General features: G+C 36.5%; 1 protein-coding gene across 1 annotated transcript in view; it reads right to left on the bottom strand.

Moving 5' to 3' along the window:
• Nucleotides 1–372: 372 nt before the first annotated feature.
• LOC138700277 (syntaxin-1A-like) overlaps nt 373–27,322 on the bottom strand; it is a 39,085-nt gene continuing 12,135 nt past the window's right edge. Inside the window, exons 6-9 of the mRNA XM_069826782.1 lie at nt 25,598–25,668; nt 18,491–18,628; nt 16,368–16,478; nt 373–1,650 (exon numbers count right to left, since the gene is read on the bottom strand). Of these exons, the coding sequence (XP_069682883.1) occupies nt 1,579–1,650; nt 16,368–16,478; nt 18,491–18,628; nt 25,598–25,668 (392 nt within the window). The 3' untranslated portion in view covers nt 373–1,578. The remainder of the gene's footprint in view (nt 1,651–16,367; nt 16,479–18,490; nt 18,629–25,597; nt 25,669–27,322) is intronic.

Below are 27,322 nucleotides of genomic sequence, written 5' to 3'. Positions count from 1 at the left end.
AACTTTCATAGAAACGTTTTTACCAATTCCTACTCTTTCAATGAGAAAACGTACAAAAAGATAATGCCATCAATACTGAGAAATGTTAAAAGACGAAAATGTAAACAAGACGATTAATGTTTACATTTTTCTGAAAGACTGGACAATTCCATTAATTTTTATAAATGTTCAAACTATCTGCCGTTCTGAGCAGCACACACCCGTACTCTTCTTCTAAGACTGGCTGTGACTCCTAACACTTCGGCGTGGTCAAGTGACTGGCAGGTCTCCCGGTTTCGCTGTTTTATGTCGTCTCTTATTGTGGGAAAGTCTTGAAATAAATAAATACTGAATCACTCTGTATAGTACTTTCTCTTTATTCTTCAAATAATGAGGAAGTTGTTTGCCAATGCTCAAGATCTGAATTTACTTCATTTTCTTGCGAGCGTCCCAGTAGTATGTTGTAAATTGAGTTGATATAGCTGCTTCTGTCTTCTTAATTTTGTTGTGCACCTTATTATATGGTTTTTATTCATTACAGAGTTTGAATCACTACAAAGAGTACACTGGGGTGATGAATATACAGAATGTCTGAGGAGGAATGTAAAATACTTCAGGATAATGTAGTATAGGTTAACCTACATCGAAAGAAGAAATACTTGATGTCTTACGCCAGATCTTTCGCACATGGCAGCATCAGAGCTTTACAATACCAGCATAAAACACACAACTAAATACACGATCACTTAATATTTAATTCGTGTACTGGGTATTCGCATAGCCAATATGCAGACATCCTTTTGTTCATGGATTTTGTGATAGCAATGCAGTGGCTGCTGTTGAGGAATACGACGCTTTCCCAATCGAAGGATTCCAGCTCACTGTGTTTTTCGTGTTTACAGAATGTTATGTGAAACTGGCAAGCTACGAAGTGATACCACAGTCTAGTATATACAGTCACGAAACTTGAGTTGTGAGAGTGCTAGGAACAATAGACTGTGCCGTTACTATTTCGCATTGTCTGTAATGAGGCGATAGTAGCGACTCTAGTGGTTAGCATCTATCTATGAATGCATATTTACTACGTATTGAGCTTCGTGACTGTATATACTAGACTGTGGTGATATATTGAAGTCGGAAAAGGAAACGGTACCGGCACCTGATATGAATTTACAATTCATGGAATCCATAAAAAATAGGACAACCTTAATCTTCTGTAATTATTTTATTTTATTACTCAGTTTGCACTTAATTATGAAATAAACTTATTGGAACAACGCAAGATGTAGGATTTTCAATAATGTACTCTATTACAATGTCCTAAAATATAGAAATATGTCTATAATGCCTCTCTCTGTTTAAAAGTTCGCCCATCAATGACTTCCCAACGGTCACATTTCGGACATAGGTTAAATCGATGTAATTTAACTCAAACTATATTATCCTGAAGCATTTTACATTCCTCCTGAGACACTCAGTATGAGGAAATAAAAACTAATAGTGGTAGATAACTTTTTCACTCTTGTCCTTCAGTAAGAAGGACGGCGTTCTTGTGTTTTATTTGTTTTATTTTAATTGTACAATACGGAAGTCTTGATTTTAGAGAATTGCGAGTAGAATAACAATTATTGCAACTAGAACTATAAGGATAATCATCAAAACGCGATTTCTCTGAAACACAAAAGAAATACATGTTAGCAATTACAGAGGTTAAGAAAGAGATTATATTTAATATATAAATATATGAGTTTTTATTAGAAGATTATTTAAAACTCAGATTCTTAAGAAATTTCATAAATTAGTAAGTATTCAGAAGATAACAGATGTACGCTTAGAAACAGGTTTTGCTTAGAACGGCGCCGTTCGAAAAATAAATGACTTGGGCAAGTAACAGCCCGCTTAGCAGTGATTCAGTACGTCAGCATTCAATAATAAAATCTCGCAACTTAAGCATCTTACAGATGTAGTTTATTGGCTTATCTTATAAGAAGTGTTGGAACTATCGGCTGTTGAAAATATAGCACAAATGTGTTGTACGAATTCTTCGTACACATGTACGTATCACTGTTATAATGCGTAGAAGTCGTTCCACCGTAGTTGAACCACGGCATTGCCATCTCACGCAGGTTACGTGTGCGGCAACACTTGGAAATCTTATGGAGTAGACCCATTTTTGTCCATTGCGCATCCAAGGTCATGCTTCAATCACCAGGGAACGGCTTATAGATCTAGTACATTGCAAGGAACTATAGTAATTTGAACTGCACTGAAATTAATTTGAATTGAATTGAATTTAACGGAAGGAGGCACTATGGCCCAGCACTGCGACCTGTTAAGATCTATTGCGCTGATCCTTTGGTGACGCATTCCCAAACCACACCGGCTGACCACGGTAAGTTTCTCTGTGTGTCCAGGTTTCGAGCAGGCAACCCCACTCGTCCCTAGGCCAGCACCCTCCATGCGTCGCCAGCCGGCGTTCGGGGAATGCTACAGAATGATAACAAAATGGTGACGGAATGATATAAATGCCTGATTTGGGGAAAAATGGAAGAACCCCGGGGAAAACACCAAGTGCGATCTTGTCCGCCACAAGTGTCACTATGGATTTTTTCAATGAAAAAAATCCATACCTGACTGGTAATCGAACCCGGGCTGCCTGCGTAACAGTTTGAAGGTCTGACCATTCAGCCAGCGCAGAGGTTTGCGCTGAATGGAAGTCAGCTGTATACTAATGCTCGACATTTGATGTGTCTTAATGCTATATTATATTTCCTTATTCATCATCATCATCATCATCATTATCATCTCCTGCATTTCCCATTGGAGCAAAGGGCCTCAACAAACTTTCGCCACCGTCTTCTATTCTGAGTGATATTGGCAATTTCAGACCATGATGTCCCTGCCTTTCGTATTTCCTCTTCCATTGTTCTTTTCCAGGTAACCTTTGGTCTTTCTGTCTTTTTACTGCATTGGGGGTTCCATCTTAAAGTTTCTTTCTCGATAGAATTTTCTTTTCGAAGAGTATGACAAATCCATCCCCATTTCCTTCGTATTATCTATATATTGATCTGTTCTTCTTGTGTTCTTTCCCATAACTCTTTGTTTGAAATTGTGTTTGGACACCATAATTATGTTTAGGATATTTCCAAGGCAGCGATTTATAAAAACATGGGGACTTCTAGAGATATATTTCCTTATTATATAACACTAATGGCTAATGGCATTCATCTGAGCAAAACCTGTTTCTTGACGAACGCTCTGTAGTAAAATTTCCTAAAGCAACTTTGTCCCACGAGTCTACAAGATTATACCTGGTAAGGTTTATCTTGTCTCAGTAGCAATAAAACCAAGTCCCTTCAAATGAGGGTGGAGATTATAGGAGAGTTGTACATTTTCAGGATTCCTTTCAAAACCTTGTTGTTGTACAGGCTACCGGAACTCAGTTTCTTGAAAGACAAGCTCAGTGACGGAACTACACAGTACGAAGAGAGATATTTTTTTATTTTATTTTGCGCTACAGAATGTATCAACTGGTCCCTTCCGCCACTGGATGGATGGACGGCATCGCTCCACTCTCCCATTGCCATAACAATACAGACGAAGTAAGACATATCTCCTTTCTCTCTCTTTTCACAGTGAGACAAGATACATCACACAGACTTTAAGTATTACACGCGTGCATCTAGTAAGCGAAGTACTTCAATGTCTGCTCCCTCGACTCTTGTTTGGTCAAGTTGAGCAGAACAAAACATGGGTTACTTTAACATTTACACTAATATTTACAATTTAAATTATTTATACTATGTACACTAGAACAAGTTATTTTCATTATTTACGCTATAATAAAGAATGTAGGCCTACAATGTGATGCAAGATATAACCCGACCAGAATGTTATTACCCCTGGCCTTGACGACCCTGCTGTCAGTATACGCTACGTCATCTTTCATCGGTAGGCAACCGCGGGTTGTTGTGGGGGGGGGGGACGAATATGTGTACAGATGTGTTCCGTTTTCTGCCACGGGTATAACATTCTGGTCGGGTTATGTTTTATTTAATAATTATAACCTATTTATTTTGTTAATATTGTATAATGGTGTAAATATTTTTTGTCAGTGTAAGTCTACACTCTTTTTGGTAATGTAAATAGTAAAAGTATTATAGGTATTATAGTGTAGGCCTACATAGTCAAACCTTGACTACTTTCAAAAAGACTGCTTTCCGTCTCGAGAATATGATCACATGTCGAATATGATTTTTATTTTTAATATATCAGTTGTCCTTCGTTATATTAATCATTACTTTTGTCCAAACAATGTTCTTTGACACTAAATTGTAATCGTTTAACTCTTAGAATTACTGTAACTAAACACATTTACATTTTTCTCATTATTATTATTATTATTATTATTATTATTATTATTATTATTATTATTATATTGTTTTCCTTAATGTTCTTATTTATATTTGCTATTTTTATACTGGTTGAATGGAAAGAAAGGCCTTATGGCCTTAATTCTGCCAGTAAAAATAAATGAATAAATAATTAAATTGTAGAAAAGGTCATCGTAGCATCAGTCTTTATCACTATAATGCATTGTGAACAGTTTGCGAGGTCTAATTTTGAATCATGAATAGAACGTCAACTGCAGCACAAACGAGATGCTAGTTTTCCCTGATAGTGTCTGTGCCACGCGCTAAACATGATGTCACGTGAATATAATCTGTCTTCTTATCCGCAAAAAATTGTTACGCGTTGTAAATATGTCGGAAATATCATTGATGACAAGAGAGCTAAATATGTACCTTGTCTTCCATACCTCAGTGAAAAATATGGCATTTCGCTTTACAACTGGGATGTTACAGGTTTACTATTTGGAGCGAGGGGTTGTTTACCAAAATTTACATCTAATATTCTTAAATCCTTTCAAATTCCCTTTTATGAGATTCAGAAGATTGTGATGGAAATTCTGAAGGCGGATGATTTAAAATAAATCTTAATAGTAAACGAAATCTGTCTCAATTGGCAAAACTTCATTTCTCACACTAGTTTATTAAACCGTGTCGGACTGTAAAGAAAACAACTATTGCAATGTCCATATTTTATATGTTGTACAATATTATAGTATTGTGAAATTTTGGTTAAATTTAATTTTCCTACCAATTTTTTTTATTGTTCTATTAAAATTATAGCATTATAACCTATTAACCTGTTGTATCCTCTAGGATACTTCGTGAATTTAAGGGTTAACAAGAAAGGAATCTGCAGAAGTAGTATTGCGTTGAACTTCCGTAAGATGCTTACTGTGTAAGAATGACGACTTATGGTATTCATACATTCTTTAGCAAGTGTATTCAATCATGGAAAATCAAAGTAATACTGGTCACGTATGATCGTGTTTATTAGATAGGCCCTACATAACATTCTAATTGGGTACTGACGATGGAACGCAACTGGAATTATTTTCCTATGGGGAATTCCATTATATTCACTTGTTGCCTAAAAGAATCCGGATGTGCTAATTTGTATTCTGTGCTAAATATGATGATTTTTTTAAAGATATAAATTGTAATAAGCCTAAGGACATTTGGTCGGATGCGATTGATTAAATTATAAAATAGTAGCTACTGTATATTGCGATACAAATGTGGTAAGTGAGATTTACGGGAACGAAGAAAAGTTTGAAAAAACGAGACGAAGTATTGCATAAGGGCTATTCCATCTCAAATCGACCGAAATATAAAGAATATTGACCTTACAATTTCTAAATACAATGAAACTTTCTTTGTACATAGAGAACTATGATACAATGCTTTGTGCAAAGTTTGAGGCATCAGAACTTCATAGTATTTAAATTAAAAATATTTAAATTTATCGTATTTTCATAAAATTAGCAACTTTAAACTGTTGTGGCTCCGAAACCCTTCCACCCAATGATCAAAATCATGGTTTATTTTGATGCTGAGAAATTAAAGTTTATATTGACATATAAACAGATTTTCTTACTTTTTATGGAAATGGAGAAATTTAGGGCCGTATTCATAGACATTTTTAGCGCGGGTTTCCGGTGGATGATCAGCGTTTTTCGTATTCATAAACCAGTGTTAGCGATAGGATATGATTTGAATTCTGTACAAGTAACCAGTGGATAGCCGGGGCTAGCTTAGTACGCTCGTAGCGCGTGCTGCGAAATGTCTATGAATAGCACCCTTAGATTTTTTTCTCATTAAGACGCCTTTGCCAAGGAAAAAATATTTTAAAATTATATAGTTAGATTCCGCATTGAAAGTACAAATAAACATATATTTTTTACTGATGGCACGTTGAAAAGAAAGTATTGAAAATGTCAAATAAAGAAAATAAATAGTACGCGCGTGAACTAACCAGCTGACTGTGAGGCGGGAGCTAGCCGAGGTAAGCAAGGTCAGGAGACATAAACACGTGATGTGTCGTCTAGCAGTCATTGCTGTGCTAGCTTTATCACAGGTTTTCATAAAAACAGGAGTAAAATGACGCCCTAGATCATATATACCCAGGTAAGTCGGCCTTATAGGCTTTGAGATTAACAACTTTTGTCAGGTTTACTACGCTGCCATCTAGTTGTTACATAAGGAGTCACGTCATAATTTCCATTTGAATTGCATTAGCGACTATACTGCCATCTCGTGTTCGTTTACGGCGGACGGGTGGCGATCCTGGCGGTTGTTCTCTTCAAAGTGCTGCCGATTTTAACATAGCGATGAGTTATCTGTTACATATATGATCTAGGATGACGCCCAACGCTCCCTTATCTTCAGCTCTCGACCAGTGCGTGCGGTACTGCACCGTTCAAGTCTAGGCGTGTGAAAATAATCTATTTAATACCCTCGAAACTTATTGCCGTACCACTAAGCAAACAATGCCGAATCCCTATTAATAATGCAAGGTTTTTTCTCAATATTTTTTTTATATTTTTACAAATTGGCAAAAAGCCTAAAATTAAGTAAAATCAGATTATCTGTCTCTATATATACAATAAAAATAAGGATTACTTCTTAACATAACCTACCAAATTCAACTTCAAAATGAGCTCTCGTTCAATGTTCTGCAGTAAATGGTTCCAGAGTTCTGAGCGCTGAAAGAGGCTTGTTTTTATGAAATACGCTAAATTTGTCGCTCAATAATACGAAAACCGTTTGACTTTCGATAGTATATTTTTGGAAATGCACTCTCCTCAGCACCTTGTATAAATAGGGAAAAAAATTGGAGTATAAAAAAATGCGAGGGTTTTTACTGATCGATTTCATATGGAATAGCTCATACGTACTATTTATTTTTTGCACGATTGTGTTTTTTGTTGTACGATATTTACAGCTATTGTTGTTAGGCCTTGAAAGTTAGAATTCGCACACAAAAACTTGTTGCTAGGGAAAACATTCTTCATAACATAAAACTATACTGAAATAGACTCATTACAGTGTATTTATTGTTACATAGTTACCATTACAGTACCGGTATAGTTTTGCGAAGGCTTTGGAATAATATGGCTCTAAATTTTCAATGTAAAATATATTGTATTTGCAATTTTTAAAATATGATCGTGCAAAAAGTGTTGTACAATACACGTTTACTTTAGAGAGCGACATAACTAAATCCGTCATGTACACGAACAGTGAAAGAGTTGCCTTCTGACTGTTCAGACGCTAACACACAGCGGAGGAGTGCCGTGCTGTGCGGTTGGAAGCACACAGGTTCAGTGTGCATGTAAACAGGTTAACAAATGATCGCGATTCACGATTTGAGCATCTATGTATTAGGCTATTGGACTTAGGTTTCTGAGTTTTTATCACCTATGATCAGACGTGGATTACGGAAGATATTTCAAGAAAGTTCGCAAGAAATCATGGCTTCAGTTGGCGGAACACACAATAACGAAAGGAACGACATTATTTCGTGTAAGTAATCTAACATATCTCTGAATTTAATAAATCAAGTAGGCCTACAGTTTTGTTTCTAATTTAATGAATTTAAATAGTAGTTATTGAATCTTCAATTATCTGAAATCAAGCAACCAAGTATATTTCCTAAGCGTCCTAACAATAACAAGCATAATAATTATATAAGACAAGTATGAGTTACGAAAGCATACTAAGTAAAAACAACTGATAGATCTACTACATAAAATAAGTATTAAATGGTTCAAATTAGCTAAACAAGTAAAGCGTTAAGATAAGTGGGGACAAAGTGAAGTCTATTTCATTATTAGATACAGAATGTCCCATTTATCTTGTGCACGTATTTAACTTTTTTGTTTGGATAGGTATCGAATATTACGAAATGGAAATATAAAAATTGGAAATTTATCTTTTGAAGAGGTGGAGAAGTTCAAATATCTTGGAGCAACAGTAACAAATATAAATGATACTCGGGAGGAAATTAAACACAGAATAAATATGGGAAATGCCTGTTATTATTCGGTTCAGAAGCTTTTATCACCAAATCTGCTGTCAAAAAATCTGAAAGTTAGAATTTATAAAACAGTTATATTACCGGTTGTTCTTTATGGTTGTGAAACTTGGACTCTCACTTTGAGAGAGGAACATAGGTTAAGGGTGTTTGAGAATAAGGTTCTTAGGAAAATATATGGGGCTAAGAGGGATGACGTTACAGGAGAATGGAGACAGTTACACAACACAGAACTACACGCATTGTATTCTTCACCTGACATAATTAGGAACATTAAATCCAGATGTTTGAGATGGGCAGGGCATGTAGCACGTATGGGCGAATCCAGAAATGCATATAGAGCGTTAGTTGGGAGGCCGGAGGGAAAAAGACCTTTGGGGAGGCCGAGACGTAGATGGGAAGATAATATTAAAATGGATTTGAGGGAGGTGGGATATGATGATTGAGAATGGATTAATCTTGCTCAGGATAGAGACCAATGGCGGGCTTATGTGAGGGCGGCAATGAACCTCCGGGTTCCTTAAAAGCCAGTAAGTAAGTAAGTATTGGAGATATATATATATATATATATATATATATATATATATATATATATTAGCGTTGTGTTACAACGAGGGGCTAACATGAGTGTGGAGATTTGGTGCATGTAACTACATTATGGTACACGATACACGTGACGTCATCAATTTTTCAAATAGCACTACATACTTTAATCATGTTACATTGATTAGGCTACACACATTAAGACGAGTTCAAAAATGTATCACAATGTCACCTTCCTAATCAATAACAACAACAAAACGAAACAAAAACGTACTTCCAATGTGATAATGTTATGATTTGAGAGTCACAGAACATGTTCAAAATGGTGACCATTCACATTAATGCAAGCTACAGGCGGTCAAGGCGCTTGCCTGCCGGTCTGAAGTTGCGTTCGGGTGCGGGTTCGATCCCCGCTTGGGGTGATTACCTGGTTGGGTTTTTTCCGAGGTTTTCCCCAACCGTAATGTGAATGCGAGGTAATCTATGGCGAATTCTCGGCTTCATCTCGCTATCACCAAATCTCATCGACGCTAAATACCTAGTAGTTGATACAGCGTCGTTAAATAGCCAACTAAAATTTAAAAAAAAATTCACATTAATGCACATTCGAAGGCGTTCCCCGAAATCGAGATGGATGGTTTCTCGCAATATATCGCCTTCTGCTTGCATGGCGTTGCGTTGACATTCCCCATAAATGAGGAGTATATCGACCTTTTCATCATTAGAATACATCATAACGGAACACTTTAAACTACCGTACGACGTGATCAGTATGAATGTTGGAAAGGAACTGACAGCATGAACGTAGATTGTGGCATCGACAGTTGTAATACCGGTATTTTATTTATGTTGTCTCAAACAAAGTTAGCATAAAATTCAATCACGTGCAGGTCACTGTATGTGGATTTTGTTGTGGTTTGTTTACATGCTAAGACAGCAAACACACAACACACGACGTGTACGGACATCAATCGTCTTTCGTTTTGTGTAAGTTAATGCACAAGATGAATGGGGCACCACAACAAACGACACATTCTGATTGCATTCATTTTGCATTTTGTTGTTATTGATTAGCAAGGTGACATTGTGATACATTTCTGAACTCGTCTTAATGTGTGTAATCAATGTAACATGATGAAAGTATGTAGTGCTATATGAAAAATTGATGGCGTCACGTGTAACTTGTACCATAATGTAATTACATACACCAAATCTCTACACTCATGTTAGCCCCTCGTTCTAACATAGCTCTCAAAAACAAAAATTCCAATACCTTTCCAAACAAAAAAGTTATAATAGGTGCACAAGATAAATGGGACACACTGTATAATGATGATGTCAGAAATCCTGATGAATGTGGACATACTTCAGTAGTGTCAGAGTTGTAAGCTCCAATACCGGTTGAGGAGCTAGATCGGAGCTTGAACTTGCTTATGTCTGTGGAAACACCGGAGCACGCAACCAGTCTAGTGGAGCGCTCCTTCCGTTTAGTCCGAAAAATCGAAAAATCGAAGGAGAATTGGGAGGAAAATTTAAAAGGTACGCAAAACGCGTCCTTGCAAGGGGTTGGGGGCTGTACAAAACTAAATATGTGAGCTCCAAGCCTGTTGGCCACTAGTCTCACTCCGGGTTACGCTGCTCCCCTGAAGGAGCTCTAGAAAGTTTTGAAGGGGAAGCCGAAATTGGACGTAACCTCTTAGGTACCACATACGCGAGGGGGGCTGAGATTGATCAATTGATCACGGAACGGGGCGAGGAGGAGTTGGCTGGTGTTTGCCGTTAGGATGGCAAGACGCCGTCATCTGTTGTTCGATGACAAAGCAGGTGAAGGCCGTCGGAAGAAGCGCCGTGAAATCTAAGCTGCAATTTGAGAGGTCCCTGTCCTTTCAATTTGCGACTTATTGAGTGACCTCGTATGTTTAATAGACTATTAATATTATCTGAACTAGGGCATACATAATTTAAAATAAAGGTGGAATATATATGGGGAAGGGCATATAGGTCCGTGGCCCATTTCTTATAGGGCTCATCCCGACATTTGTCTTACGCCTGAGGAAAACCACGGAATACCTTAGGCAGGATGAGTTGTCTCATATAAGAGACTAGCCAATTTGGCTATTATGTAGGAGGTCATGAGCCTTGTTGATTTGTCTCAACCCGTCTGACATCGCTGATATAGTTGTACAAGGTGTCCAACGTTAAGTCATAGCGACATAAAATTATCAGAAGTGAAACATAACTGGTGTCCAATAGAAGTAGTAAACGGGCGCAACAACTGTGAACATAAATGCTTTGTTACTTTAGTTCAGATGCACGTTTTAGGCATTCCTTATCTTACGTGAATTTATTGATGATAATATGCTGTCTATCTGTTATATAACCATCACAAAAATATTTTCCCTAGAATTTAAAATACCGCAGTTCGCATCTAGCGTTAACTTTTATTTATTTAATTTTACGAAAATATTTATTCTTTACTTAAAATTCTAGGCGGAAAATTTTCCTCTATACTGCGTGGATGGTAACATCTGCACCAAAATTTAAAAGGTGATTCTACATTTTAAATAAAACAAAACTTTTATTACACTTTTCTTTCGATGAAGCACCGTTATGCAGGAAAAAACAAAAAAGTCTTAGCTCAATATTTGCAACGCTCTATTGCGGTAATGGTCCGAGAGAAATGACTAATTGATATACAAGCAGATAGGTAAAAATAAATTGAACAGTTAATTTCTTGAATCTTTTTTATTTTTTGCAATTTAAACCGTTTAGCCATGAATGTAAACTGAATAATAGCAAAAATCGTTGAAATAAATCTTGCAATCGCGTATTACCGACTGAGTATAGTAGAGGGGGAGGGGAAGGTAAGGAGTGTAGGCCGCGCTTGCTTAGGGTTTTTGCAGTAACCATGATGTTCCCAAATGCTTCATAGGAACATAACGATTTCCTAAAAAATGGTGAAAATTTACTTACATTTTGCAAATCTCTCCTCATGACCTATTACCAGTTTCATTTTGGTGCAGAGGTTACCATCCACTCTGTATAAACAACGTCTAGCTCAAAAGGTTTTTCAAGACTGGAAAACTTTCTTCAGAACAATGAATGACTGAAATACAAACATGGTAGAGTATTGATTGACTGATAATGTTTCAATGTGTTTGTTTCTGACAGTGATTGACCAAATATCATGAGCCAATATGACCTTTGATACGAATTCGAAAGTTTTAAGAAAATGACGAACATAAGAAAATCAAAGAGTAGATTAAATTAAGTGCAAGTAGGCCAACGTTTTGTAATGTCAGTAGCGTATCTTAAAACGTTCGTTTCATAATATCTGACAGGAGAAGTAAACATTGCCGGCAGAGGAGGAGAGGAGTATGCCTAACTCTTCAGAAAGCCCAACTTGAAGTCAAGCGTGGAATGAGACCTCTACCAATGGCTGAATAGCAATTATACCTATCTCCTTTGATAAAATTGTAGCGATAAACAGCCATGATTGGTTGAAACACGTCCTCTCGTACCGTTTTATTGGTCAAAAGTAGAATGATGTAGTAAAAGTGTAATAGTCAACAGTAATCTCACTAGACGTTTTGATTTATCTAGAGAAAATCAAAACTCGAGTGGGATTTAATTGACTATTACACGATTAGAAGAAAGTATATAAAGATTAGAAGTAACGAAGTACTCCAATACAATAAAATATTAATTGACTTACGAAAATACAACTGTCTTCAAATGTATTATTGTACCATCGCAATATTACAAATATTACGCTAGATGCATGCTAGATGGCAGTAGTGCCTTTATGCAGACAGTGTAATGATTACTATTCAATAAATCTTAATATTAAGCAATCTCTGATATGTGACTATCCATAATATCATATAGCAGAAGCTATAACATAACCTAACTAATATACACAAGTGTTAGAAAAGTTTTAATTAACGACGATGACATAAAAAATAAACATGAATAATTTTAAAAGGAATAATTATTGAATGTACAATTTTCAAATTTGAATGTGGTTGGTGGTTCAACTGACGTTATATTGGACGTGTGCGTAATAGAAGTGGAACTCGTTGATTTAGGCCTATATGGTGTATTCAACTTATTCAGGATTTCCGAATGAATAATTATTGAATGTACAGTTTTCAAATTTGAATGTGGTTGGTGGTTCAATTGATGTTATATTGGACGTGTGCGTAATAGAAGTGGAACTCGTTGATTTAGGCCTACATGGTGTATTCAACTTATTCAGGATTTCCGAATGGTGCTCTTCATCTATTTGTAAATCGGATTTCAGAAGATGCATAGGTATGATCAGTGATTTTTATTAATCCTTGTTCTTGAATGCCAATGAGAGTCATATTTGAAACTGCTGTGCATCGACTGGAGTGGTTTGTAATTATATATATATATATTTTTTTTTTTTTGACGTCCAGACCAGCGCAGTTTCAAATGTTGGCAAACAAAGAAACAAATGCTAGGGACGCGATAAAATTAAACAAATGCTAGGGACGCGATAAAATTAAACAAATGCTAGGGACGCGATAAAATTAAACAAATGCTAGGGACGCGATAAAATTGTGCGATAAGCAGCCATGATTGGTTGAAATATGTCCTTTCGTACCGTTTTATTGGTCAAAAGTAGTATGACGTAGCAAGAGTGTAATAGTCAATATTAAATCGTATGTACCCTTCATTGCTTTCTCTCAAAACTAGTCAGTTAACTATAAGTTAGTAACAATAATTTACTTTAAATGATAAGAAAAAATTAAAAGTAACTGAAATTAAACTTACTTATATTAGATCTACGTAAGTTTTGAAATTAGAATTTGTAAGTCAGTATTATCATAAATATAAAAAAAATTGTAGCAGTTTATTTTTATGTCAGCTCGGCTTGATTTTACGGCAACAAAGTCTTTAATAGAATCATCAAAATCTAGCTCTTTTACGAATGTATCTTTCCTACAAAACTCGTCCAGTGTTGACTGGTGGGCGTTTTTAGAACAACGAAGAGTTTGAGTCGTATTTTGATTGACGTAATCAGTAACTTGTTCCTTCTGGCTTTGGTAGTAGGTTGCCCAGTTATCGACCGTGTAACTTGCAACGCGATATTTGTGTCGAGGGAAATCGAGAAGTAAACAGAACATGATTTTTGTTATAATGTTGATCAATTCTGTAATGCATATAGTGTAAATAATACGTATAAATTGTAAATATTAGTGTAATTGTTTTGTTCTGCCGAACTTAACCAAACAAGAGTCACGTGAGTCAAGTACTTCGCTTACTAGATGCACGTGCGTTGTCCGCTACAGTAAAAACTCAAGTAATACTTAACCTTGTAGCCTCTTGGGACAAAGTACGGTCTCTATAATCTTTTCGCTGTAAGAAAAATCCTAATGTAAACAATAGCACGTGACTGAAGTGAGGCTTCATTGGCCGCTGTTTGGCGCCATAGATTCTCAGTACGTTTTCCCGACTACTGTTGTACATTCTGTTTCATGTTAAACATTTCCCGTTACTTGTCAAGTAGGTCTAACCTCACTACTATGCATTCGTTTGCTTAGGAAACATTTATTTTATAATTACTGTAATTAAATTATTTTTAAGTCTTATGTCTTTACAATGGACAATTGAGGATGCAAAAGTCATACTTCAGTACCACGTGCTTACGTGAACAACTACGAGCTCAAGTGACGCCAGCTTGTTACAAAAAAGACTACCTCGGTATTACTGTTGGTATTCATCCGCATTCATGGTACATAACAAAATATAAAAGTAGCTTTTCTTTTACATAGCGTTTTACATATGAGTAAAGTTAAATGTTTCATCGTATTTAACAACTAGAATTCAATGTTTTATTTTCAAATAATACAAGATTGTGGTTTCCAAATACGAACTATATTTTCCTGCGCCATGTGAGTGTTTCGACTGGGAGCCAATCAAGGGTATGACAGCAACGTGTTTACATTAGGTTTTTTCTTACAGCGAAAACAGTATATAGTAATAAGTAGACTTCGTTGAATTGCCACACGCAGCATTCAGTCAGGTTGCCGATGTACGGTAGTATAGAGGAGGTGAGCGACCGCCCGGTCTCGTAGTATAAGCAGTTCATGTTAAGAGTTGTGACCGGTCCAAATAGATAGAGCAGCTACAGCTAATGTATACCTATGTAAGAACTTGTTTTTTCATTACAGTGGTCGGAATAGTCAAAGCTTAACATTTGTTCAGTGCAGACAAGAATTCAATCAAAAATACTACAATGAGAGTGTTGCTGTTCCAAACAATTGCCCCTGGTATACCCTTACCCCCGCAGCCAGTCTTGACCCGTTGAAAAACGTGATTGGATGCTGTTAATTATTATTCAGAATATTACGGCAAAATAATGGAGGTAATTGATGCATTAGATAGCACAGACAGTTCCGCTGTTGCAGCTGTAAAATCATTGCCTTCTGAGCAGCTATTGGAAGATATTCTGTTCATTGATTCTAATTTTAAAATCGTGTCCAAAAGCATCATCGTGTTAGAATCGTCTAAACTACAACTCTCAAAAGCCCTTAATATAGTGGATAAAGTATCACAAATCGTTATCCAAAATATCACTAATTTCAGAAAAAGTGAAATGTAAGTTGAGAAACATTATTGCTAAAAATTCTGCCTATTCACAACTTCGTATTATAAATTATGTACTATCACGTCAAGACAAGACGTGTGAAGTTGGTGTGCTAAAAAGTAGTGACTTCCCGCTCTTCAAATATGCATCTAATTACATGGTGTGATGTTGAACGTACATTTTCCCAAAATAAAAAACTGTTTAAGTGACTATCGGAGGAGGTTACTTTGCAGTCGCTCAAAATGTACGTAACTCTTCACTGCAATGCACATATTGAAAGATGATGTATCTTACATTAAATTTTAAGAGTTAATATATCTCACTATAAAATAATTGTGTATTTACATGCTTAGACGTTTCCTACTTCAATGATCATTCATTATATTTCTTGAATGCAGGATACAGGTTTTATTGTAACCGCAGTATACTGCTCAGTGTTTACATTAGAGGCATACTCCATCCTTTGCACGCCCCCTTCTCATACAGTCTATACCGCGTGCGCAGTAAACCTTGCGATTCTCGTGGCAATTCCACGAAGTCTAGTAATGAGTAATGATTTATCACTCGCAACACGAAAAAGAATCTGAATTGTTACGAATCGCAAAAACTGTACATGAGAAAGTATGGGTCAGCTTTGTGAAGCTCATTTTCTTCTTGGTGACATAAGCAATTAATCACAAAGTTTAGGTTATACTTCTTCTCCATATGGTTGAAATAGAATTAAGATAATTTTCATTTGCTGGAATAAAATATATTTATATAGGAAGCCAGTGGTTAAACCTACCTTTCTCTCCTTCTTTCTCTTTCTCTTTGCTTTCTGAAGTTTAACATTGCCATGGTCAGTGAAATTACTAGCTTTCACGACGTGATACTCTATTCTCTTGATATTGTCACCCTGAGAAATAAAACGTAATTGCATATTATATCTTTCACTATAAAATTGTTAATTGTTATTAATTCTGTATATTTATTGTCATATTCGTTTAGAGATCCACATGTTTCCAATTTCTATCAAGAGCGCCCGCATGATCCAATCTCAGTAGTAGCAAGATGGTTAGAAAATTAGAGGAAATGGATGGACGAGAGAGAAAATTTAATATGAAAAATAGCCAGTTCTGAAATATAAATTGCCTTGCGCACGCATTCATAGTTTAAAGCACTCGCTTTTGTTGATTTTTTTTTTTTTACCGAGGGTTTGAGAAAACATGTATCGAGCACTAGATAAAAATAAAAAAACGCTTAAAAATAAAAATCTCAGTGCCTATCCCCTGTGGGCGCCCATGTTGTGTTTCTTTGGGGGATTACGAACACCAACTTCTCTCTGGTATGCCCTTTGAGTAGCTGTAATTGAATTCGTAATCCAGTATTGCTTCGCAAGGAAGAGCCGTTGATTTAATGTGTACTGCATTTTCAGTGACTAAAACAAAATGTCGAAAACAGCTGACAACAATAAGGAATAAAGAATAAACATCTGCGCATCTCGTGACAAGGAATCAAAAATCCTGCTTAATTTGACGTTAAAAACTGGCCATTAAATGAATTTCTAGCAGAATAAATAAAGAATTTTCAACATTTGCTCTAGAGGTTAGTAATCTCCCAAAGATACTCTACATTTGAAGGGTCCAGGGAAGAAACCAGGTAAGTCACTTTTTCCATGAAACCTGTTTTCTTCGCTGAAACAGTTGACTGACCTACTTCTTTTCCTGTACGCCAAAAATTTTAAGGCAAATAAACCCATGACTAATCTGTTTCATTTCCTATTTGATACCTCTAAAAGACAGTCCTTCCCATAGAGAATCTAATGGCATCTCAAACTCCATCTCGACAAAAAAGTGACTTACCTGGTTTTTTCCTTGGATCCTTCATTTGAGGTATAACAAACTGTGGCTAGCATTATTCGTTTTGAAAGAAAGAAAGAGAGAGAAAGAAAGAAAGGAAGAGAAAGAAAGAGAGAAAGAAAGAAAGAAAGAAAAAAGAAAGAAAGAAAGGAAGAGAGAGAAAGAAAGAAAAAAGAAAGAGAAAGGAAGAAAGAGAGAGAGGGAGAAAGAGAGAAAGAAAGAAAGAAAGAGAGAAAGAAAGAGAGGGAGAAAGAAAGAAATAAATAAAGAGAGAGGGAGAAAGAAAAAAGAAAGAAAGAAAGAAAGAGAGAAAGAAGGAAAGAGAGAAAGAAGGAAAGAAAGAAAGAGAGAGAGGGAAGGAGAAAGAAAGAAAGAAAGAGAAAAAGAAGGAAAGAGAGAGAGAAGGAAAGAAAGAAAGAAAGAGAGAGGGGGAGAAAGAAAGAAAGAAAGAGAGAGAGGGAGGGAGAAAGAAAGAAAGAAAGAGAAAAAGAAGGAAAGAGAGAGAGAAGGAAAGAAAGAAAGAGAGAGGGGAGAAAGAAAGAAAGAGTGGAAGAAAGAAAGAAAGAGGGAGAAAGAAAGAAATAGAGAAGGAAAGAAAGAGAGAAAGAAGGAGAGAGAAAGAAGGAAAGAGAGAGAGAAGAAAAAAGAAAGAGAGAGAGGGAGAAAGAAAGAACGAAAGAGAGAGAGGGAGAAAGAAAGAAATAAAGAGAGAAAGAAGGAAAGAGAGAGAAGGAAAGAAAGAAAGAGAGGGAGAAAGAAAGAAAGAACGAAAGAGAGAGAGAGGGAGAAAGAAAAAAATAAAGAGAGAGAGAGAGAAGGAAAGAAAGAGAGAGAGAGAGAGGGAGAAAGAAAGAAAGAGAGGGAGAAAGAAAGAAAGAGAGAGAGGGAGAAAGAAATAAATAAAGAGAGAAAGGAAGAAATAAAGATAGAAAGAAAGAAGGAAAGAAATAAAGAAAGAAAGATGTTAGTTTTATGAAAATCACTTTGTATATTGAATGCAAGAAGATGGATGGGAAATAAACAGAATCTTACAGCTTGTTGAAAAGGGAAGTTCAATAGTGATAGTTACCTGTGTTTCCACAAGCGTTGCCGTTTGCACAAATACATCCCTTATTTCTTTTATTGAGTTCTCAACTTTCATTAACTCATCGTGTCTTGCTTTCACACGTGCCAAAGCAAGTTGGGCTTCGAGAGTATCTGCAACAATCTATTAGGTTATACACAGTGTTAATGAGTTCATATTGTGTTATCTAGCTATTTCACAGTTAATTTGTCATTATGGATTTAATGAAGTATAACAAACAATTGAAATATGAAGGGGTGAGAATGAGATAGTTCAAAACCACACTTTTAACAAAAATAGTTTGTGTGCGAGTTCATTTCTTACACATAATTATAGGGAAGCTACTAGTAACATATTATAAATATTACACTATCAAATGACGTAAGTATGCACTGAAGAAATTGACACAGCACCTAATAGCATTGAATTCTGAACTTTTAATACGATCTCCTGTGTCATATAGTAAGTCTACAAAGTTCTTTCGTTAGCTACATTCCACCCATAGATTATGTAAAGCAGTGTTTCCCAAAATTAGTAGTAGTATTAGTAGTATTTATTTAACCTGGTAGAGATAAGGCCATCAGGCCTTCTCTGCCCTTCTATCAGGGGATTACAACTACAGTATAATATGAAGAATAAAATTACAGTTAATATTACATTTACAATTACAATTACAATAAGAATTAAAGTACGACAAGATTACCTGATTAATAAAAGCTAGACAATTTATCATAGAAGTTAAGAACAAAGAATATTTTTGTATTTACTGAATTACAAATTAAACCTAGAATAACAAAATTCTATAGTGATGAAATTACCATATACTGAGATATTTTGTGACAGATCAAGGGAACTATTTACAAGAAACCATGTCTGAACGAGTCTCAATTACTGACCAAGTGACTATTAAGTTTGCGTTTGAATTCAATTTTATTTCGACAGTCCCAGATGCTAGCAGGTAACGAATTCCAGAGTCTTGGCAGGGCTATTGTGAAAGAGGATGAGTATGAGGAGGTGTGATGGGATGGTATTGTTAGTATTGTTTCATGGCGAGAGCGTGTGTTCAGATTGTGGTGGGAAGAAAGGTATGTGAAGCGAGACGACAGGTACGAAGGAATAGAAGAGTTCAAGATTTCGAAGAGAAGGAGAAGTGAATGTAAATTTCTTTTCTTATCTAGTTTAAGCCAATCTATTGTTTCCAGGGATGGAGTAATGTGGTTATATTTACGAACATTGCTTACAAAACGTACACACAAATTATGAACACGTTGAAATTTCGTTTTGTTGTCGCTGGAAAGGTTAGTCAGTAAAATGTCAGCATAGTCAAAATAGGGAAATAAAAGCGTCTGCACAAAGGACTTTTTTAAGCAAGAGGGAAGATGAACATGGGAGTCGCGTCCCTTTCGGAGGTCGTGTAAAGATCTGAGGGTGGTCGAGAAATGATTTGCAAAATAAAAAGCACAGTATTAACATATATTTGTTTTGAATTTATAAATAGAAACATAAACAATGTTGAAGATATGTAAATTTAGCTTTCAGGCAAAGCTCCCTGTGAAGCAGACTTGAGTAAATTAAAGGAGAACATTTTTCCGGGGCCTGGTATAGATTCCGGGACCTTTGGCTTAACGCACCAACGCTCTACCGACTGATCTACCCAGGAACTTCACCCGACACCGTATCAGTTTTTTCCTTTATATCCACATAACTCGAGTGGACTGACAAGACGCCAGAAACCCACATCGTGTGCACAGAAGTGTGACTTGAAATTGTGGTTTTCTGTTAACGTATCTACAGTAACGTATATAACCGGACAATTTTTCCCTTGAAGTTATTCGAGTCTGCTTCACAAGGAACTTTACCTGAAAGCTAGATTTGCATAATATATACGTTACTTTAGGTACGTTAACAGAAAACCACAATTTCAAGTCACACAGAATTTGTGTGCACTCGATGTGAGTTTCTGGCGTCTTGTCAGCCCACTCGAGTTATGTGGATAAAAATGGGAAAAATTGAGACGGTGTCGGGTGAAGTTCCTGGGTAGCTCAGTCGGTAGAGCTTTGGTGCGCTAAGCCAAAGGTCCCTGGATCGATACCCGGCCCCGGAACAATTTTTTCCTTGAATTTATTCAATGTTGAACATAAATATAAAAAATGTTTCAGTATTTATAAAAGAAAAAATATTTAATGTGATAAATGTGCTTTTTTTTTTAGAAAGTGCCCTCCAAATCTGGATTCTCTATTCATTACAAACACAGTGACGTATTCTAGTTCAAAGATATTTCTGCTTTTTTTTTATGGCAATCATACATGACAAACTTATTTTGTATAAGTACAAGATTACAAATATTATAAAAAATGAAGGGATTATTTTGTAAGCTCATGTTATAATACAGTCTGATCCGTTTGGGTATGGATAATATTAATTTATTATTATAAAGGTATTATGATATAAAACAATTTCTTGTTGATTATATTATGATTAAAAGATGGGAGTTTCCATATATGACAATCAACAATGCATAAATCTGAAAGGACAAATGAAAATCGTAGATGATTAAAATGGCTACTACAAATCAACTGCGGGCACAATATGTTCTTTAGTATGCTAAATTTGAGAGTTTTAAAAGAGTTCAAAGGGAATTTCGACTTGAGTATGGTGTGCGTAATGTACCTAAATAAGATTCCATAATGTTGTGGTATCCAACATTTATAGAAACAGGTTCTGTGTTTAAAAAAATGCAGAAGATCGCAGGCGAAACCTAGTACGAGAAGCAGCTATTCTTTTAACTGTCTGTGTCTCTATTTTAAGCTGCATATATATCTTGCAGACCTCAATTTTTTAAACAAATTTTGATCTATAAGCTGCACGCATGTCAAATACTTTTATGTATTAATTTTTGAGACCTCATGAAGGTTTTACTGTCATATATATATATATATATATATATATATTAGACTGTTCATAAGTCAAATTTTACTTTTCTTACCATTGTATTTTTATATCTTCACGTCATGTACCTTAACACATTTCGACGTTACTTGTCCATCTATGTCTTTATATGAAAAGCTTAATATCACGCAAGTCTGACCTGAAGATGCTATTATAATAGCGAAAGCGCTAGTCAGAATATGTTCATGTAACCTATGTAATATTTTGTATTTTTGGATAGACAGTTATTGAAGGACTTTTGATATTTGTTTCTTTAAATTTGTTAACTTGTCGGACCAACATGCCTTTCAAATTAAGCTGTAGGCCGGTTCACATTAAACCGGGAATGGAAACGACAACGAGAACGGGAACGGAAATAATGTTAAAATAAGCGTATTTAAATGTGAGCATTCATAACAGTTAATTGTGAATACTCATATTTAAACACATTTATTTTAACATTATTTCCGTTCTCGTTGTCTTTGGTGCTTCCGTTTCCGGTTTATTGTGAACCAGCCTTATCTCTTGGCTTGGTCCCCAAACTCCCCAGATATAACCCCTCCTGACTTCTTCGTGTGGGGTTTTGCTAAAGACATTGTCTATTCACAGAAACCCAGGGACATTGATGATCTGAGAGTAAAAATTACTCAAGCTTTTCAACAAATCACCCCTCTTATGTTACAATGGACAAGGGCTGAATTGCATCACCGTTATGAGTTGTGCAGTTTGCGCAATGGGGATCATGTTGAGCTCTGAGATATCTCCCGTTTTTCAGTGTTGTATGCACAAAGTTTCAAGAAATATTAAATCTGTAGTGCTCGGTAAAAGTGACACAAGTCAGTTTCCACAAACCTTTATTGATAATTTATTGACAACTTACGGAACATCTGTTCGCTTGGAAAAAAAATACATAGGTATTCCTCCCATTACAATAATTCAAACAGAAACAAATCAAATCGACATAAACCAGTATAAGTTGTCAATAAATTATCAAAAAAGTTTGTGAAAACTGACTTATGTCACTTTTCCCAAGCACTGCAGATATTTAGATCTACAAAAATTAAAATCTTTAACACTAATGTGAAATCAGTCTTATTATATGGCTGTGAGACATGGAAAACAAGTAAAATTATACAAAATAAATGGCAAACATTTGTTAATAGATGTTTACTAAGAATCTTAAAAATTGGATGGCCAGATATAATCACAAACTCAGAACTATGGAAGATAACAAATCAGTAAGAAATCACAATAGAAATCAAAAGACGAAAGTGGAATTGGATAGGACAGACAATCAGGAAAGAAGATGGAGCAGTAGAAAGAATGGCTTTGGATTGGAACCCCCAGGGATGTAGAGCAAGAGGAAGGCCAAAAAATACATGGAAAAGAACAGTTTTGGAGGAAATTGCTAGGGAGGGGAAAACATGGAGCAAAGTGAAGAAGTTGGCTATAAATAGGGTCCGATGGAGGCATTTTGTGAATGTCCTATGCTCCTCATGAGGAGATACAGGAGTTTGGGTTGATTTGATTGAGTAAATGTTTTACGGTGTTTTTATTTTATCCATATGCAAACGGATTACTCTATATGTCCAGAGAAAATTCGGAGCAATGATTGTTTCTTGGAGGAGAAGGAGGAGGAGGAGGAGGAGGAGGAGAAGAAAGAGGAAGAAGAGAAGAAGGGACCATAATTTGGTTATGCAATAAAGCGCACCATAAATTAAATGTTGGAATGTCACGTGGATTTTCTGTATCCCAGATCCTTACACTGTTTCCGTAAACTTCACTTCAGACACAAAATGCAGTCTCGTCCGAGAACACGATGCTTTTCACGAAGTCCATGTCAATGTCAGCTATCTCAAATATTTCTTCTACAAAATATTTGTGTTTCATGTTATCTGCTCTAATTAAATCTTGTAATAATTTAGCATTTTATTTTCATTGCGGAAGAACTTTGTCAGGGGCGGCTCTACAATAAGAACTGCAGAGCTGCAGAACCGCCATTTAATTGCACCTGAAAAAATTAAAAATGTAAAACGTGCTTTTATGTAATCTAGTTCATTGTTTCATTTATTTTTCCAATATTCATTCTCCTTCGATTCCAGATTTTACTGTCTGTAGGAGACTTGAACTGCTCGAGAATTTTAGCTATAGTGTAGGCTACTTTTCGGATCTGTGATCAGCAGTTCCTGAATCTCAACGTAGGGTAGTCGGCAGTAGAAAATTGGTTTTCTTCACCGTCCCATAAAGGTAAGCGTTCACTACATCGTATCGCACGCATCGGACGAATCGCACGGATCGGAAAAAGACTATCTTTGCTGTAATTGTTATGTAACCGCGTTCACTACATCGTATCGGACGCATCGGACGAATCGCACGGATCGGAAAAAGACTATCTTTGCTGTAATTGTTATGTAACCGCGTTCACTACATCGTATCGCACGCATCGGACGAATCGCACGGATCGGAAAAAGACTATCTTTGCTGTAATTGTTATGTAACCGCGTTCACTACATCGTATCGGACGCATCGGACGAATCGCACGGATCGGAAAAAGACTATCTTTGCTGTAATTGTTATGTAACCGCGTTCACTACATCGTATCGCACGCATCGGACGAATCGCACGGATCGGAAAAAGACTATCTTTGCTGTAATTGTTATGTAACCGCGTTCACTACATCGTATCGGACGCATCGGACGAATCGCACGGATCGGAAAAAGACTATCTTTGCTGTAATTGTTATGTAACCGCGTTCACTACATCGTATCGGACGCATCGGACGAATCGGAAAAAGACTATCTTTGCTGTAATTGTTATGTAACCGCGTTCACTACATCGTATCGGACGCATCGCCTGTCGGCAAATCCGTCCACGTTTCTCGGACAGGCAACTTTTCCGATGCGTGCGATCATGGCCTTCTTTAATAAATCAATTTTAATTGGTCAACTGTTACTATTATGTTGTGCCATGTTCAGTGTCGAGCCAAAATGGCAGACGGAAGACTTATTTCGCGTGTAGAAAATTGCGAAGAATTATATAATTTGAGGCGTTCCCATTACAGTAATCAAGTCGTTTCTTGCAAATATATTATGTAACCAATATTTCTTTCGTTTCTTCCTCTTCAATTAAGACGCATGAAGCAATTACAAATTCTTATTCGCTAACAGACGTAATTAATAGACCTAACCTCAACTCCTCTGCTTTCAGCAATGTCAATATCGTACGACATCATGTTTTAAACAGCTGATAGGGGAATCCGATGAGGCGATGAGATGGAGCCGTTACAGTGAACGCACTGCACTTAAAATATCCGTTGCGTGCGATTCGTACGAGGAGTGCGATACGATGTAGTGAACGCTTACCTTAAGACTGCATTAGAGCTGCAACCGAAGCAGCTCTCTCCGAATATACAAAAGAATCGTCAACACTCCCATCTCTTTATGACCTGCGTTAGAACACATATAGGTTCTGGATTACTGTATATCATTACAGTTACAGTGTGTTATAGTACTGTGGGTGGTGTGATGTGATTAGTCAGTGTTCCTAAGGAAATATTTTATATTAAAAATGAATGAAATGAAAACCTAATCGGCCAACCCTTTTCGAAATTAAAAGAGAAATTGCATGTTAACTCAAGAAATTACGACGTCCTACACAAAATTTAAATATTGAAATTTCTGGAAAAAGTCGAGGAAATCATGTAGCCTACTAGTCATTTTAATACCGTAATGTGTAATGGAAACGATTGGTTTTTGCTGCGCTCAAGAAAACGCTTTCTCCCCCACCCGTGTCTTCTGTTTACGTGGACAAACACGGGAGTGAAGGATTTAGTTAATTTGACTTAAAAAACTAGAAAAGCATGTGGGGCACATCTCCACTACGTGACTAGTTGTACCAGGTGGGAGAGGTGTAGCGCACGGATGGTTGGAGTACAATTTCGGGTGCACAGTCAACTTCGAGAAGGGGCTGTAAATACACGCGTTATCCGATTTAGATGCAATAAACTGCATCCGTTTGCTAAATACACTATTTTTCATGCAGAACTGCTAATCTTTGTAACCGCGGGCCGCCACTGAACTTTGTAGAGACAATGTGTTAGTGTGACTGACAACAGAAGCAGTAAAACGTATTAATGAAAAGAATAGAGCTTATGTTAGAAGGTATTCCCTTTAGTATTATACTTACATTGTCTACGAATACAGCTCCATCTTTCTCCAACAGCTCTTCCAGTTCTTCACCGGTAGCCACTTTATCAACTGTACATAAAACGTGTTATAAATTAGACAGGAGCAAACTTCTGAATTCAGTTACTATAAATAAGAGGACGTATTAATTTTATTTCCAGTTCTGAGACCAACGTTAAAAAACCACTATTGTAGCACCATGGCTTTAAAACATTTAACAAAGAATTCCAACTTCATACTTCCCTAATAAATTAATGTGTTAATATTGTATACTCGTTTAATACAGGGTTTCCGAGAATGAATGGTGGGTTTCACGAGTTAACTGTGAAGCATGTATTATGTGTAATGGATTGAAGATGCTTGTAATTAGTTCAATAATTCAAACAGTTTCCAAATAACGTTAGTACATTTCAATATGATTACCGTTACCAGTGCGAGAGACGTCTAAGCGAAATTCAATTTCAGCCGACACTCTGACAAGAATATCCGGTAATGCTTGTGATTGCTTGTCTTCGTTTTAGGTGATCAAGCTTTCAATTCTTTCACTGTAGACCTCGTTCTCGACATAGCCCCAAAGGTAGAAGTCCAATAGAGTAAGATCCGGACTTCTAGAGGGCCATGGGATGGATGAATGTCTGCCAATCCATTGGTCTCTCTTGAACATGGTTTGCGGTCCTCCATCTTGTTGAAAGATGATTTGAAACTGCATTTCCATTTGCTCGATTTGAGGAAACAGGAAATTCTACAGCATATTCATATGCAGGATGTTTAAAAAGTACGGGGTATAATTTCAGGTATGTATTTCCCACATGTAGACAATCAAAATAGTTCATTACAACATGTGTCCGGAAATGCTTTATTTCCGAATTATGGCCTTCACAACATTGAAATTCACCGGAACCATACCTCATGTTTTAGAAGACACTCCACTGATCAATCGTCAACACATTCACTTCTTGCGTGATGGCGCTCCTGCACACTTCAGTCGTACGCCTCGCCGGTACTTGGATCGAAGGATAGGTAGAAGTGGCCCAATTGCTTGGCCTCCACGCTCACCTGATCTGAACCCTCTTGATTTCTACTTGTGGGGCCATTTAAAATCATTGGTTTATTCGTCTCCGGTGCCTGATTTGGAATCCCTTCGGAATCGAATTGTGGCATGTTCTGAGGACATACGCAATACTCCTGGAGTTTGGGATCGTGTTCGCAGGTCAATGAGACATCGATGTGAGGTCTGTATTCAAGCAGGAGGTGGACATTTTGAACATTTTCTGTAATGACAACGACCTGCGGAAAGAAAAACGTTCCGGTGAATTTCAATGTTGTGAAGGCCATAACTCGGAAATGAAGCATTTCCGGACACATGTTGTAATGAACTATTCTGATTGTCTACATGTGGGAAATACATACCTGAAATTATGCCCCGTATTTTTGAAACACCCTGTAAATGCAATGGAGTTGATGTATGTTTCAACAGAAAAGAATGCACCAAAAATCTTGTTGTGCATTAGGCCGCACCAAACGTTGGCCTTAGGAGAATCTCGAAAGTGTTCGTGTATCACATGTGGATTTTCCGAGCCCCAAATAACACAATTATGCCGATTACTTAACACAACCATTTACATGGAACATAGCCTCATCGGAAAAAAGGATATTCTTTAGAATTTCTGGCTCATCATCAATATTCTTTGTAGCGTAGTAGTAGCGAATTCAGCGCTATAAACTT

This window comes from Periplaneta americana, chromosome 5 (genome assembly GCF_040183065.1).
Source record: "Periplaneta americana isolate PAMFEO1 chromosome 5, P.americana_PAMFEO1_priV1, whole genome shotgun sequence".
In the NCBI taxonomy this organism is placed as follows: domain Eukaryota; kingdom Metazoa; phylum Arthropoda; class Insecta; order Blattodea; family Blattidae; genus Periplaneta; species Periplaneta americana.
The sequence above is the reverse complement of the archived record's forward strand: the minus strand, read 5'-3'. Positions and strand labels throughout refer to the sequence as shown.